The 15,808-nt window shown below is 39.1% G+C and overlaps 1 protein-coding gene across 2 annotated transcripts in view; it reads left to right on the forward strand.

Moving 5' to 3' along the window:
- The first annotated feature begins 500 nt into the window (after positions 1-500).
- Positions 501-15,808, forward strand: part of RAB3C (RAB3C, member RAS oncogene family) — a 144,593-nt gene continuing 129,285 nt past the window's right edge. Inside the window, exons 1-2 of one of the 2 annotated variants that reach the window (XM_015277588.4) lie at positions 501-627; positions 8,371-8,598. In XM_015277588.4, the coding sequence (XP_015133074.1) occupies positions 565-627; positions 8,371-8,598 (291 nt within the window). In that variant the 5' untranslated portion in view covers positions 501-564. The remainder of the gene's footprint in view (positions 628-8,370; positions 8,599-15,808) is intronic. The other variant, XM_003642948.6, reaches the window with a different exon arrangement.

Below are 15,808 nucleotides of genomic sequence, written 5' to 3' on the forward strand. Positions count from 1 at the left end.
CACGGGGTGAACAGTGGGTCCGGACTCCGCGCTGCCGGCGCACCGTGACGGGGCCGGGCGGGCAGCGAGGCCCCGGCAGCCGGAGGGGCCGGGGCGGCGACGCGGGAGCCCACTACTGCTGCACGGAAGTGGGGCGACCCCTGCAGGCCGCCGCCGCCGCCGCCTCCCGCCCTGGCGCCCTTCGCTCTCTCCTCTGGGCCCGACTCCCCGCCTCCGCGCGCCCCCCGCGCCTCCCGGCGCTCGCCCAGCCCGAGGGCTCTCCCCCACCGCTACTAATTCGCAAAGAACCGCGCGGGCTGCACCGCCACCCCCCCCACCCCTCGACCTCCGCGGCAGGACGCCGGGCGCGGAGCATGCCGGGAGCTGTAGTCCTCAGCCGCCACCGGGGAGAGGGGCAGCGCGCGGCGGGGACTACATGTCCCTGGGGCGCACGGGAGGGAGGGGCGGTGCCGTGGGCGGAGCGCGGACAGCTCCGGTGCTGATCTCGAGGCGGGTTTGCCGGCAGAGTCCGGGTGGGCAGCAGGCGGTGAGCGGCAGCGGGGCGAGTGGCGGCCGCGCCCGGCGATGAGGCACGAAGCGCCCGTGCAGGTCGGTGCCCGGGCCGAGGGCGAGGAGACGGAGGCTGAGGTGCGGCCGGGGGGCGGGCGGCGACGGGACAGGGCGGGAGGAGACCTGAGAAGGAACTGTGGCGCCGCCGGGCTGGGCTCGCAGCCGGGCATAGCGCTCAGCAGCAGCGGCGGTGGCTCACTGGTTCGGCGGGCGTGGCGAGTGCGGGGCCCGGTGGACGAGGGTCCCCGGGTATGCTGTGACCCTGCTCGGCAAGGTGGGCAGCCCCGGCTGTGGGGCTCGTTGCGCCCCGTCCTGAGCACAGGTCAGTGCCCCAGGCTGCCCGTGCAGGGAAGCTGGCAGATCCCACTTGTGGGGTTCAGATCTTCAGGGGTGAACTAAGAGGTGTCCTGCAGGTACCGTTAATGCCCTTTGAGCTCTGATTGCAGTTCCCTGGGAGTAGACAAGGGTAAGTTTTCAGGAGACGGTGTGAGGAATTGGTGTCTGGGAGCGCAGGAAGTTGTTGAGTTGTCTCCACCTGTTTGTTTGCGTGAGGAGCTGCTGTCCGTCTCCAGAACGGTTAGTCAGCTCATTAGGGCTGGGGGCAGTGAGGAGGTGGCCTCTTTTCAACCATTTCACCTATGGAAGGATACAGTGCCCCTTAGTATGTCAGAAACAAATGATGTACATGCAGATGCAAGTAGCACTGTGCAGTTTAAAGCAGTTTCTCGGTAGTTGTTTTAAAACAATTTGTGCTGTGCAGTTAGCTGTACATTAATTATTTCTTATGACCCCTTTTATGATCTCTTGTGGGAGCTCTGGGCCCCCAGACTGTGTGCTCAAACACATGACTGCTTTCTAATAGAACATCAGTCACGTTTCTGGTGAACTGGTAGCAATCAATCCTGCTGATTCTGTACAATGCAATGAACACTTCTGCAGTCAGTGGTGATTTAAGTTATGAACTGCAGCCCTGTTGGCAAATATTTTGCACACTGGATATCTGCTGTCTGTAATATCAGCTTGAAGGGAGGATCTGCATTCGCTTTAATATGCTTGCTCAGAAAGCAGTCTGAAATCCTAAGTGAACACTGAAGTGGTGTTGGGTTTCTTTGACTTTGGACAGAGGATGATAATTTCATAAACCTTTTGCAGAGCAATTGCTTGGATGTCATATGCTGAAACATTTCAATCAACGAGGTGCACTACAAATAAACCAGTTTTCACTAAGAATGTCAAGAATGTCTTTTGGTTTTTTGATTGGAGAACAGCAATGATTAGTCTGCTGTTTAAAATGCCTAGTTCTGCATGCTACGTGCATGTCTTAGGAATGTTTATATGAAATTTGCCGTTTATTTACATGTGTCTTTTGAAATATCAAAGTCATATTTAACAAGTATTGACTTTGGAGAGCATTTCATTAAAAGTAGATTTTTCTAATAAAGGATGAAAAATACAGATTGGTCACTCTTGCATTTGACATTTGGTGGGTCACTGGCGTTGATAAATACTTGAAAAAACAAAATGGTTGTTCAATATTAAAATAAAATTTGAGGAAAATAAAGTTCATATTTAAAAATGTATTTAACAGTCATATATCAAGAGAACCGCTGCTTATTTTTTATATCTGGTTATCAATATAAATTGAATTGTTGTTTAACAAAATTGAATAAAAGTCAGCAGATAGCAGAGCCTCAGCATAAACAGAGACAGCGAACAGCTATTAAAAAAAAAAGACAAACACATACACTTTAAATTCCAGTTTTTCAAAGCTAGAGAGATGGTCAAACAATGTCTGTTTTTAAACATATATGATTCAAAATGATGATCGTGTGATAATGTAGTCTGGCAGATGAAGTTTGATTTTCACTTGTACTTTCTGTACATTTTTTTCTTCTACTTACACCATTCCATGTGTACTTATCTACTCTTCTTATTAAAGATTGTAGTAAAACAATATTCTGTTATGGACTCTTCTCCCTAAGAATCATTTATTTTTCCAGCTTTCTTGTTCAAACGTGGCTTAGAACTGGCTGAATTAGTTGCCTGATTTCCATGAAACAAATACTGTTTCTTTGTACACAATAGCTTTGTGGAACAGTCCCTTCTAGAGCTAACATCTCTCTGAACTGTAGAGCAACAGAAAAAGTGTTTAAGTACATGTCTTTTTATCAGGATAAAAAGAACTCAGAGAAATGTGTAAGCCCGGTTTCATGTTTTTGGTTTTGTTTTTTTCAACAAGGAATGATTAAAAAGAAAAATAAGAAGTTAAAACGTTGCAGGAGGATAAGAAAAAGGGCCTGTGCTTCAGCACGATCTTTTTTGTATTTATGAATTCTTTGTTTGAAACTCTGGCTCATGACATTTCTCTTTAGACAAGAAGAGCCAAAACTTACCAAAAAGGCAGCTCAAACAGTCCTTCCAGAGAAAAAGTTAACCAGCATAAAAATTGACTACTGTCATCTGCTAGAGATAGCTGGATCTGTGTCAGAGTTTGTGACTACTTTTGTCTCTTGCTGAGGCAAATAATTTCAAAGATCACTAATGCCACAGAGGTGAGATAAAAGTAAGGAAAAGGAAACAATCTGTAAAGACAATATGAGCATTTCTGATGCTTTGTCAAGGAAAAAATGAGAACATTTTTTTTCAGAGCATTCCGCATCCTGTTGTCACTGACAATGGTTATGCTCAGACAAAATGGTTTACAACAGACACATGCAAACACAATGGAGAACAGCGAGTATGGCAATGCATCTCCTGTCATTGAGTAAAATTATTAGATTTTTCATTCTTGGTTAAGATTAGATGCACTGGAGAAGAGCCTGCCAAACCACTGAGTCCACAGAACAAGTCATACATACTTTTTTTGTTAATTAGTCATTTAGAGTCATTTTCTGTCAGTGCTTCTATTTGAAAGTCACTTATTTGTTGGTTCTGTGTTTTCTAATGCAGCTCAAAGGAACACAGGTCTAGTGTACTCTCAATTCTTCTCAATGCCCAGTGTCTGTTCCAGTATATATCTGCCTGAATAGTTTTCACTCCCTAATGTTTACTCAAGGTTACTATCCATGCATGTTTTACTCTTAGATTTCAGTCACAGGAGAAAGTTAGGTTACAGAAAAAAGGCTGAGAAATAATGCTTAGTTCACCATAAGCAGATCATCAGAATTCATGTGCTAAAGAAGTTTTCCAGAACTATTCCTTATTGTGCCTTGCATGCTGTTGTCCTGGTCAGTAGCCAGCACTGTGGCCATATTCTTGCTACTTCTGCTGATACAAAGCAAGTTGAGCTTGTTTTAGATTCTCTCCTCTCTGTATCTCCTCAAATTCCCCAACTTGGTATTTCCTTATGTCTTCTATAATAAAACATCTCTAACAGTATTTTTCAGATTGAATATGATATGCTTACAGATATTGATGAACACGACTTCATAATACCTTGAAGCAGACACGCTTCTCCTGATGCTGCAAATTACCTTGTTTGACAAACTGTATGCCGCAGGTGGCTAGTGATCCATAATTCCAAATAAGCGGTTGTCCACTGAATTCTGTTAAAAATGAGAAGATAAGAGTGATCTGCCAAGCTTTGTGAGAATTGGCTACGGCCTGCATCTGTGGGTAGTCATGTAACTGTTGAGAGAGCACTAAAGTAGGAGAGGTTAAGCATCTTGCTGAAGATATGAGGAAAAAAAACGAAAATGAGAGTCAGAATATATGTCTGAAACAGTCAGAAACAAAACTCAATCCCCAGATTATTCATCTGGCAGTTTACTTATGAAATCATTCTTTCCTTCATGAGTAGGTCATAGAGTCATAGAATAAATGAAATGTTCCTCTATGTAAGGATCTTAATAATATCCTAGCTACACTGATAATGACCTTTGATCTGCAGATACAAGATGCTCACTTATGGTGAATCCTGCATTCAGTCCCAGGAATTTTCCACTTGTACTTCATTGTTTCCATTTCAACTGGCTATCTTTGATTAGTAATATTTGACAAAAAGGAAGATCCATCTCACAAAAAGCTGTCTGTGCAGAGAGTTGTCTTTTTGCTAAAATAGCTAGTCTTTTTTGAAAGCAATATAAAGGTACGCATTTCTACACTACATATAGAAAATAAATCCTACTCTTTGAAACAACTATAATTTATCCAATCAGTGTCCATCTAATCTTACTGTAGGTAGATAGAGAACATTTTCCCCAGGCCTACTATTAATCTTTTTTTTTTTTAAATATTCCTGTTACGATTTTTAACCGAATAGAAAGTAGTTGTGGCATACACAAAAGAATGAACCTTAGTATTCTCAACCACAGCTTTTCTTTTTGCATCCTCTCTTCCAAGAGCTATTCAATCTGCATAGACATCCAGAGTATGGTTGATGTGGAAGTTCAAACTGAAGTGATATGCAGGCCAGGAAGGTCATGACATGCTGCCCTGCTTAAGTGAGAAAGCCGTTCAAATTAATTCTATCAAAGAAAAAGGTCTTCTAAGGGCATAGAGAGGAACATAGTTAAGTGTTTCATCATTATCATGAAGACCTTTTCAGATTTGTTTGCTTGGCCCTGTGGGCCAGGTCTGGGCTCTCAGGACCTTGACCTTGATTCTTTCAGGAGATGGCCCGAGGCTGATTTTTTTTTTGCTAAAATCCTGGTGACTGTGAGGATCTGAAGAAGCACTCATGCTGTTAAAAAAAATGGTGCATGAAGTGAGCTAATGGAAACAGCTTTGTGCATCCTCTTTTTAGTGTTACTAAATGCAGACAGATTTTAACCAGGGAGAAAATTTAGTGTGTTTTGCTGAATGTGTTGCATGTTTAATGTAGACATTTAATCATTTGAGAAGAAAACTTTGTCAAAATAACAGTAAAGTTGTGGCTTTCTTGGAAGCAGAAGATTATAGCATTGGCAAGTTTGGCATGTTTATCTGGTTCCTGTCAATATATGTAGTATTTAATTAACATGCCCAAGCATGGCTGTTCAGCATTTTTTTCCAAAGGAACAATCCACATCAGGTTTTTCACATTTCTTTGTTAAATACTTCCATTGTTGAGACAAGTCGTGCTAAAAGTGAGCTGCAGTATTTATTTCTCTGCAACTGGGCTACAGTGCAGTCCATGCTTGAAACCAGCAATTTGCATTTAAGAAACAGAAACACTGCAAGAGCATGCACAAATCCCTGCAAGATCAAGCATCTAGGTTTCTCTTCCAGTTAGCAGAAAAATAGAGACTCCTCTATAGTATCATTTAGAGTGGGAGCCTGGTGCACACTTTGAAGCTTATTATGAAATGAATGAGCTTTGTGAAGTAATGACACCAGTGCTGAGTTTGATGTTTCTTCGGGCTGGTGCAGGCAATAGTACTATTCTAAAACTCATCTGAGTTTTGGACACAGGAAGGGATCACTCACTAGTGGTACTCTCAGAAGACTGTTTCTTTTTGCTGAAGGTAATCTCTCCAATCAATTTGAACTATTATCAGTAATTCACTAACCTCCTCATGATTTCCTAGATTGAGTATGGAGAAATAAGTCCTTTCCCTTGCCTTTCTCCTATACTTTCTGCTATGTATAATAGACAGACATACTGAAATAAAAGTTTGCTGCAATTCTATGTTCAACTTGCCCTTAATTCTGCATGTGGCACTGCAAGTAATGAATCCATAAGTTCAAGGCATAGTGAAGTTGCTGAGCTTTATTTTTTAATTATTGTTAAAAACATCTAAGAAGGCTACTGCATGGGTCATACACATAAACATTAACTTAGAGGAACACTGTTTAAAAGCATCAACAGGAAATGTTCTCACTTGAGAAGGCAACATGAAGTACAAGCTTTAGTGAGATTATTATTAACACTATTATTAGAAACTAGGCCTCTTGATTACTCTGCTCACTGAATCATACTCTTTCTGAAGAAGTGTGAGGCACTGAAATACTTAGGGATTAAATGTAATGCACAAGGGGTCTAGCAAGCTAAATATAAGGCTGGCAGGGACCAGCAGTCTTTGTCAAGAGATAAGCTGAAGAAGCTACATGGAAGTCTTAGGAGAAAAAATCAAGAAAGAAAATGTTTCTTCTTTCTAGAAGTGGTAACTTATGGTTTCAGCTCCTAGATTATGGAAGAGAGACCAAAGAACAGCAGAACAGACTGTTTGCAAAAGCATCAAGGCTACTCACTGACATGCCCAGCTACTGCACAGCCTTTGGTTTGGAGGATTTTATTGACTTCCTCATGTTGTAAGTTGTGCAGTACATTAATGCTTTAGTATTTGATAGCTTGCTGAGATTAGACTAGCATAAACACAATATAATTTTCTTTTGCACATGTTCCAAGCAAAATAGCCTGCTTAGTTTTAGAATAAGGGAGAGCGGTGAGCATGGACAAGATTTGTTTCTGTATTTCACTGTATAAATAAGAAAGGTGAAATTTCTGTGATATTCATGCCTGTTAATTTGTACTTTTTCATTCTAAAACTTTTTTGCTGCATGTTTGGGAAAGAAGTGAATAAATATTAAAGCTAATACAAGCACTCAGGATGCAAAGATGTAGGTAACTGAGACCAGATTTAGTCAAGAACTTTAGTCACTAACAAATAAAATGGGTAATTCTGAAATCAAACAGCCGCTAATGCATTATTTATGAAGTATAAATCTTACACTGCATCTTCAGTCAAAAGCTTGATGCTTTCATTGTCTCCTTCAGAACTTTTTGTCCCCACTTCTATATGACTCTCCATATCCCTAGAGAAGCTAGCATAATATTATTTGTATTAGAAGACAAAAAATTTACTCAGAGGATTTATGCAGTGATCGAAATTCTGAGAGAATTTCACTGAGTTAGTGTACATCCTTCATCCTTCTGCAAGGTCCCAGTTCCAGCTGTCCTCTTAGACTTCCTGAATGCACTCTTGGATGTCTAGCTTAGAAAGCTTTGACACAGGCTGCTTTTCTGAATTTATTTAGTTTTAAGTTTTTGTTTTTGCCATCTTCTTTTTTTTACAGGTAAAAATTTTTACAGGTAAAATTTTGGTTGAGTTTTCAAGTTAACCTCTGCGACCCTTCTGAAAGTAAGGCATCCAATGTATAATGGAACCTGTTATCTTTGAAGCCTCTAAGCATAATAAACTTGGTGTTCAGTAGTATTCATTTTTTGTAATCTGTGCTTATTCAGGTGTTTCATATGAGTTAGAAGTCTTATTTTAAGGATGCAAATATGAAGACATTATCAATTGTCATTTATTCCCATTCCAAAACTATACAAGATACAAGAACTGAAAAATATCAAGACGTTATTTCAGAGATATATACTGAACTCACTCTTTAATGGTATGATAACTGAAAGCTAGTAATGGCAAATATATACAGAAGGCGGTAGGCATTAGAAATGACTGTAGAATATTTGTAGTAAAATAAATTATTCAGGAATTATATCACATATGAATGATATTATGTTTTTGCTTGGAATTGTACCTCCTCTGCAATAACTTACCCCTGATCTCTTATTTATTCCCTGTGAATGTGAAGTATCTTTGTCTGTATTTTCACAATTTATTTCATTCCTTACATTTTCTGAAAATAGATCTTAACCATTATTCAAGAGCTGGACTTCTAGAAGGATCTTTTTTTCCATTATAGTGATGTTTATCTTTGATAAGTCCTCTTTTACAACTATTATCATGAATACAAGAATCATAAAAGTGTCTTAAACTTCTGTGAACTTCTTAGCTCCATATGCCTGTTACCACAAATTCCAATGAAATCTAGAATTTTCTTGTTTTATATGACTTTGAAAGATGTTTAACTATTTCTTTTTGCTTTGAACTACAGATGGCATCTGCTCAAGATTCCAGATATGGCCAGAAAGATACATCTGACCAGAACTTTGATTACATGTTCAAACTGCTCATCATTGGCAACAGCAGTGTTGGGAAAACCTCCTTTCTGTTCCGATATGCTGATGATTCCTTTACTTCTGCATTTGTGAGCACAGTCGGGATTGACTTCAAAGTAAAAACAGTTTTCAAAAATGAAAAAAGAATTAAGCTACAGATCTGGGTAAGCCAAGAATAATAATTCTATTAACTAAGCAAGCTGTAGAAATTTGATAGATAGTATATAAACTACTGTGGGTTTCCACTGAATGTTATAATCTATATATTATCTGTATATATGGCAGAGTAATGAAAAAGAAAATTCTTTCCTACATCATTGTGCTTTCTTCAATCCTAGAACATAAAGAATATAAGGCATTCAATTCAGATGAATGTATATTCAGAATTAAATTTGTTTAAGAAATAGCACAGGATGACATATAATTATAATCTGTGCAACCAGGTGCAATATATAGTCTATTAAAAGTTATATATATTATTAAAGAGAATTTCAAAGTGCCAGTTAGGACTTTTTTTGTTTTCTTGTTCCCCTCCATCCAAAAGAATAATAATAATAATTTAGGAGAAATGGTAGTAGATGCATAACAGAAAGCATAATTTTTTGCTATGTCAGTTAAGCTTGTCATCCTGATCACCTGAACCCTTTTTCTTCTGCTGAGGAAGCAAACCCCTTGTCTTTTTCCTACACTTCAGAGATGTTATAAAAATTCTCAAATGAGGAAAAAGTGATGCTAGGGAATAGGTGTTCTTTTCTGCAAACTATCCTCTTCAACAGGAAAAGATAACAACAAATTTACTCGTGCAGCAGCTAGTGATGCTTATATATCCTAATTTTTGGGTGGCAGGACACCCAAACTACTCAGCTAGAGAGGTGTTAGCAGAGCTTTTAACAATGTGGGAGCTGCAGTTAAAGCTTCAGGTTTGTGCCATCTTCCTTGGGTGCCTGAGGATTTTCAGTGTTTTTTTTGTAAGATATTTGTAATAGCCTTATTAACCAAAGTATCCTTTTTCTGTGCATGAATACAAGTAATTTAAAAAATATATTTAATGTTAGAAACGATTAAATCTGGGGAAGCTTTGGATCAAACGTGACTATGTCATCTAACATGTTTTAAATGGTGGATAAAGTGAATTTCTTTTTAATATGGAATAGTTTCCCAGCAATCTCATTTTTTTATGTGAAGACTGTGATCATCAAGGTAAAGCCAAAGGTGAATTTGCTCGTTTCCTAGGCTGTATCTCATTAATGTCATCTTAACAAGGCTACAGCCCTTCTTATCTCAAATCATTTATTGGTCTATGCCCTCTAGTTACAGGAACACAGGCTCTTCTCTCAACTTCTCTACCTTTTTCTACTTTCTACTAAACTTATCTGCCAACCTTAGATCTTATTGTTATCAAGAGCATAAGACATTTTGCAACACACTAGGTAACTATGTATAATTTGTTCTTTCACTTCAGTGTTGACGATCACAAGGTAATTCTCATTGACATTACTTTATTTTTTGATAAGAGAGCAATAAAATTGTGTTCACATTATTGTCTTTGCACAGTCCTTGTTTTAATCACCAAGTAGCCTTTACAATTGATTTTATTGTTCATATATCTCCTAGAAAAAACAGCAACATCAGTTTATAATTTTATATTAGTACGATTAGTTTGACATCAGTATATTTTTCATGTCTCTCAGTGACAGATTACAAATATGTGCTTGGCTCAAAACAGTCTATTAATTAATTGTATTCAGGGCCATCCATGGTATAGCAGCTGCTTTTTTGCCAGCTGGAATAAACTTCCAGTTCTAGCCAAATGAACATTTTGTTGGTCTTAGTATGGCAGCAGCACCCTATGGACTGCTTTGAGAAATACCCCCTTTGTTCTGCAGTGACAAAAGAGTACAGGAGAGTCCTTGCCTAAAAACGCTTGCAAGTGAAATGTGTGAGCGAACACAAGTTTTTCGTGTCCCACAGAGAAGAGGGAGTAGAGACAGAGATAACGAAAGGGACCTTCCTGAAGGCACTTATCAGGGTGTAGGGCTAGGAACAAGACTTTGTATCATACTTTAAAGCAAAAGCTTTTTTTTTTCCCCAGCCAGCATTGCCTCATGAGTTTTGTTTGCTTGTTTGCTTTGCCTTTTTTTTTTTTTTCCCCTATTAAGATTTCAATGGTGGTTCTTAAAAACCCTTGTCCTTGCCAAATGAACTGAAACTATAACAGCTCACTATTGCTGATGCACTTTTTAGATTAATTATTAGAATATTGTGTTGCAGTTAGGCTTGCCAATGTAAATCCAACATAGCACCCCTGGAACCTTATACAGAATCAACTAAGGATCTCAGAAAGCCGTTGCAGTATACAAAATGTGAAATAGAACACTATCACCCCATCTCATAAGTTGTTTCAACAGCTGCAGTATTATTTATATGCAGTATCTACAAACGTAATACCTTTCTATTTTAATATTTATTACTTTTTTGCTTATGCAAATACATTTCTAAAATGAGTAGTTCTGCAATAGCTATTTGCATTTCAAACTACAATTATGAAAGACCATTTATATTACATAAAATATAAAACTGATAGAGTCAGTGTGAATGTGATTTAATGTCAAGTTGGATAGAAAAATGCATGAACTTGTCATTCTTCTTTCAAAATCAGTGACAAAGTATTTGGGAACATCATATGACAAACAATTTTAAGTAAATATGAAATAAAGCATTCTGAAAAATCTCACAGATTTACATTGTCAGAAGAAACTGGAAATGAAGTACATACTCTGAGAGTATGCATTTCAGTTCTGATAGGATCAGAACTGAAATACTTTCTCAGGTACTGTAGTGTGGAAATACATGTAATATCCTTGCCTGGCAGTAAAATGAAAAAATGCATAAATAGTAAGACTGTTAAAGTCCCTAAAATTTCCTCTCTAGAGATCCAGTTGATCCAGCATGTCTTCAGCTACAATTTTGTACATATGCTTTTTGGGTAGATGTTAAAACTTCATGTTTAATAAGCATTTCAGCACTATATATTGTGTTCAGTTTTTCAGATCTTAGGTCATCAAGTTTTTTAGAATAAGATTCTAGTAAGCTTATCAGGGAAGGACATAAATAGGTTTGAAAGTCAGTGTGGACACTCAAGGAAACAGAGTCATTTTTTTAATAAATTTACCATTATTATTACAATATGAGCTAGCAAGTATTAGTAGGTTGAAGTAATTGCTATCTTACATAGTAGGATACCCTGCAGATCTTTTCTTTGTTGGGAATTTTTTCTTGTTTTTAGGCAGTGGTGCCTTAATGTTGAATTCCAAGGACCTGAACTGAATTGTCTGCCTTAACTTTTAAAGTCAGATCTTTCTAATATTATCACTACATTATGGTATGATCAGAAAGAGCTTACTCTTTCTCTGTAAGGTTTTTGTTTTTTTTCTTCTGAGCTAAATGCCCTCTTTTCGCAATATTACTTACTGGTACGGGGAGAGATTCAGATTTCAAGTGCCATATTCATTAGTGATAGCACATTTCCTTTCCATGAGCTGGCCCTGAAATTTCGTTTCAAAACAATTTATAAATGTGGCCAATGATATTACATTATACACAGGATATTATCAGTTTTTGCCTTTTTAAGAAGAGAAATGCATAAAATCCACTGTACTCTACAATGCATTGATTTCTCAGCAGAAACTGTAAGAAATTTTCAGAAGGAATTTTGTCTGTTTATACAACCTATGTGCATAGGATAAAAGTTTATAGGAGGATGTTAAATGTATCAGTATTAAATAATAAACAATACTTTTTTTTCCCCCCATTTGTATTTAAACTACTAATATCAAAGAGATGGGATTAGAAAGCCATAAGACTCTTTCAGTTTCAGACTTCAAGGTTTAAAATTCTGTTGTTTTAAAAAGACATGGCTTGTTATTCCTATGGTGACAAAAATACAGTATGGAGAAAATGAGTGAAAGCTCAGAGAGATGAATACTGGGGAAAAAAGTTTAACCTTATAAATCTGTCACTGTATTCAATACAGTGTATACTGTATACCATGCAGTTGTGATGCCCTAAAGGTTTACATTACCTCTGTAAAAACTCTAAATTGCTTAATACAAATAATAGAATGCACAAGCTGATAGAGAAAATATAGGGAAATTTGGATAATATAATTTGTTAGGTTTGTTAGCCAGTGCTTATCAAAATAGATCATTTGAATAGGAAAAAGAATAAAAATGAATCACTGATTCCTAGAAAATGTAATTGCAAAGATAGATCAATATATTTATTCATCTGACAATATAAGTCTGCAGGGGAAGCTTGGGATACAGAGATCATGAAACAGTGGAGTTCAAGATCTTGTGTGGTAGAAGCAAAGCAATAAGTAGAATTGTTACCCTGGACTTCAGGAGAGCCAACTTTGGTTTCTTCAAAGATCTACTTGAAGCTATCCCATGGGCTAGAATGTTTGGGGACAAGGGGACCTATGAGAGCTGGTTGGCAATTAAACACCACTTCTTCCAAGCTTAAGACCAGTGCATCCATAAGAGTAAATGTGGCAAGAGGCTTGCATGAATGAGAAGGAACTCATGGATAAACTAAAAGAAAAGAAGGTCCATAAAATGTGGAAAAGGGGGCTGTCTACCTTGGAAGAATATAGGAATATTGCTAGGGCCTGTAGGGATACAATGAGCAAGGCTAAGGTTCTCTTGAACTTAAACCTTGCAAAGGAGGTAAAGGATAACAAGAAAGGCTTATTTAAAATATGTCAACAGTGAAAGGAAGACTAGGGAAAATGTGAGTCCTCTACTAAATGAGGTGGGTGACGTGGTAACAGGGAGCCCTGAGATTCTGAATGCCTTCTTTTCTTCAGTCTTTAATGCTAAGACTAGCCCTCAGGAATCCCAGACCCTGGAGGTAAGAGAGTCTGGGTATAAGAAGAATTTCTGTTGGTTGAGTTGGATCTGGTCTGAGAGCACGTAGCCAAAATCAGCACCCACACATCCATGGACCCCAATGGGATGCACCCATGTGTTCCAAGAGAACTGGCAGAGGTGATTGCTGAATCACTCTCTATCATCTTTGAAAGGTCCTCATGAACAGAACAGGTGCTTGAAGACTGGAGGATAGCCAACATCACTCCAGTCTTCAAAAAGGGCAAGAAGGAAGATCTGGGAAACTACAGACCAATCAACCTCACCTCTGTTCCCAGAAAGGTGATGGAACAATTTGTTCTGGATGCCAATTCCGAGCAATTGAAAGAGAAGGTAGTTATCAGAAGCAGTCAACATGGATTCACCAAGGGGAAATCATGCTTGACCAACCTGATAGCCTTTTATGATATAATCACTGGCTAGGTAGATGGGGGGAGAGCAGTAGATGTTGTGTACCTTGACTTCAGCAGTGTGTTTGACACTGTCTGCCACAACATCCTCACTATGAAATTTAGAAAACACGGTGAGAAAACATAGATGAGTAGACGGTGAAGTGGATTGAGAACTGGATGACTGGCAGAGTTCAGAGGATTGTCATCAGTGGAGCAGTCTGGTTAGAGGCCTGTAACTAGAGGTGTTCACCAGGCGTAGCTGCTAGGTCTGGTCTTGTTCAACATCTTCATCAGCGACCTGGATGAGGGGATAGAGTCCACCCTCAGCAAGTTTGCTGATGATACAAAGCTGGGGGGAATGGCTGACACACCTGAAGGCTGTGCTACGATACAGCAAGACGTGAAGAAACTGGAGAGTTGGGCAGGGAGGAATCTGATGAGGTTTAACAAGAGCGAATGTAGAGTCTTGCACCTGGGGAGGAATAACTGCATGCATCAGTACAGGTTTGCGGATGATCTACTGGAGAGGAACTCTGCAGAGAAGGATCTGGGGTTCCTGGTGGACAGGAGGCTGTCTGTGAGTCAACAGTGTGTTCTTGTAGCCAAGAAGGCCAGTGATATCCTGGGGTGCATTAAAAAGAGCATGGCCAGCAGATCAAGGGAGGTGATCCTCCCCCTCTACTCTACCCTGGTGAGACAACATTTAGGCAACTATGTCCAGTTCTGGGCTCCCCAGTTCAAAAAAGACATTAATCTCCTAGAAGGAGTCCAGTGGAGGGCAACAAAGGTGATTAAAGGCCATCTCCCTTATGGGGAAAGGCTGAGTAACATGGATCTGTTCAGCCTGGGGTAAAGAAGACTGAGAGGGGATCTAATAAATGTTTATAAATATTTAAAGGAATCTGGAAGGCAAACGGGTAAGGCCAGGATCTTCTCAGTGGTTATGCAGCAATAGACAAGGAGTAATGGCCTAAACCTGATCATAGGAAGTTCCATACTAATATGCCCAAGAACTTCTTTATGGTAAGGGTGATGGAGCACTGGAACAGGTTGCCCAGAAAGGTTGTGGAGTAGAGTATCCTTCTATGAAGATATTCAAGATTCGGCTGGACACCTACCTGCATGACCTACTGTAGGGTACCTGCTTTAGCAGGAGATTTAGACTTGATGATCTCTTGATTCTGTGATTCTGTGATGCCCATGCCACATCTTTAACTGCTCTTTAAGGTGTACTTAGGCAGAAATCATTAATTTCAAACTGATTTCAGTACAAATTTTGTCTGAGGAATCTAGTATAAAGTTTTCCCTCTCTGATCTGCATATTATAAAAATTTTGTAACTACATTCTTACAGCAATATTTGAATAGTTTCCCTCAAGTTGCAACATCTCAGGGAAAACATCAAACAAGAACCCTACATTTTCTTTTGCTGGTTAGATGTCTTTTCCCTGGGTCTAGTTAGACTTTATGGACTATATGCAGTGGTCATACACAAATAAAAGATATCCTCTTATAGAAGATGGTGTGAGAGCTGCTTGTGTCAGCATACCCTTCCTAGAATTTTGTGTGATGTTTCATTTGATACCCAAAATCTTGCTGTCTTCAACTGTCACATCAATTCTACAGTTATAGGGCACAAGGACTAAGTGAGGACTATAAGATGAATGAGGAAAGCCAACATCATCATTTAGTAATTAACTTACAGTACTTACAAAAAAGTCAATAAATATTAGGCACATTTTTGTTTTTGTTTGTTTGAAAAGCTCCCTAGCAGTTCTCTAGCAATAAAAATGTGTTCAGTTAAAAAGAGAATAATTTCTTTTGTGTGTCAAGGTAGTCTCTGGAGACAGGACCATGAATGAAAATTACCTTGATGTTAGAGTCCTAAAGGAGACTCCTGCAGTACCTTGGAAGTGTGGAGGCACTAAGGCTATAGAATCAATTCAAGTCACTGAATACACTGGTTTAGAAGAAATGGTGAAAAATGAACTGACAAAACTGTGTTTCAGAGCTGAGACTAGAGTCTCAGATAGACGAGAGTGAATGTAGCAAGTG

This window comes from Gallus gallus, chromosome Z (assembly GCF_016699485.2).
Source record: "Gallus gallus isolate bGalGal1 chromosome Z, bGalGal1.mat.broiler.GRCg7b, whole genome shotgun sequence".
In the NCBI taxonomy this organism is placed as follows: Eukaryota; Metazoa; Chordata; class Aves; order Galliformes; family Phasianidae; genus Gallus; species Gallus gallus.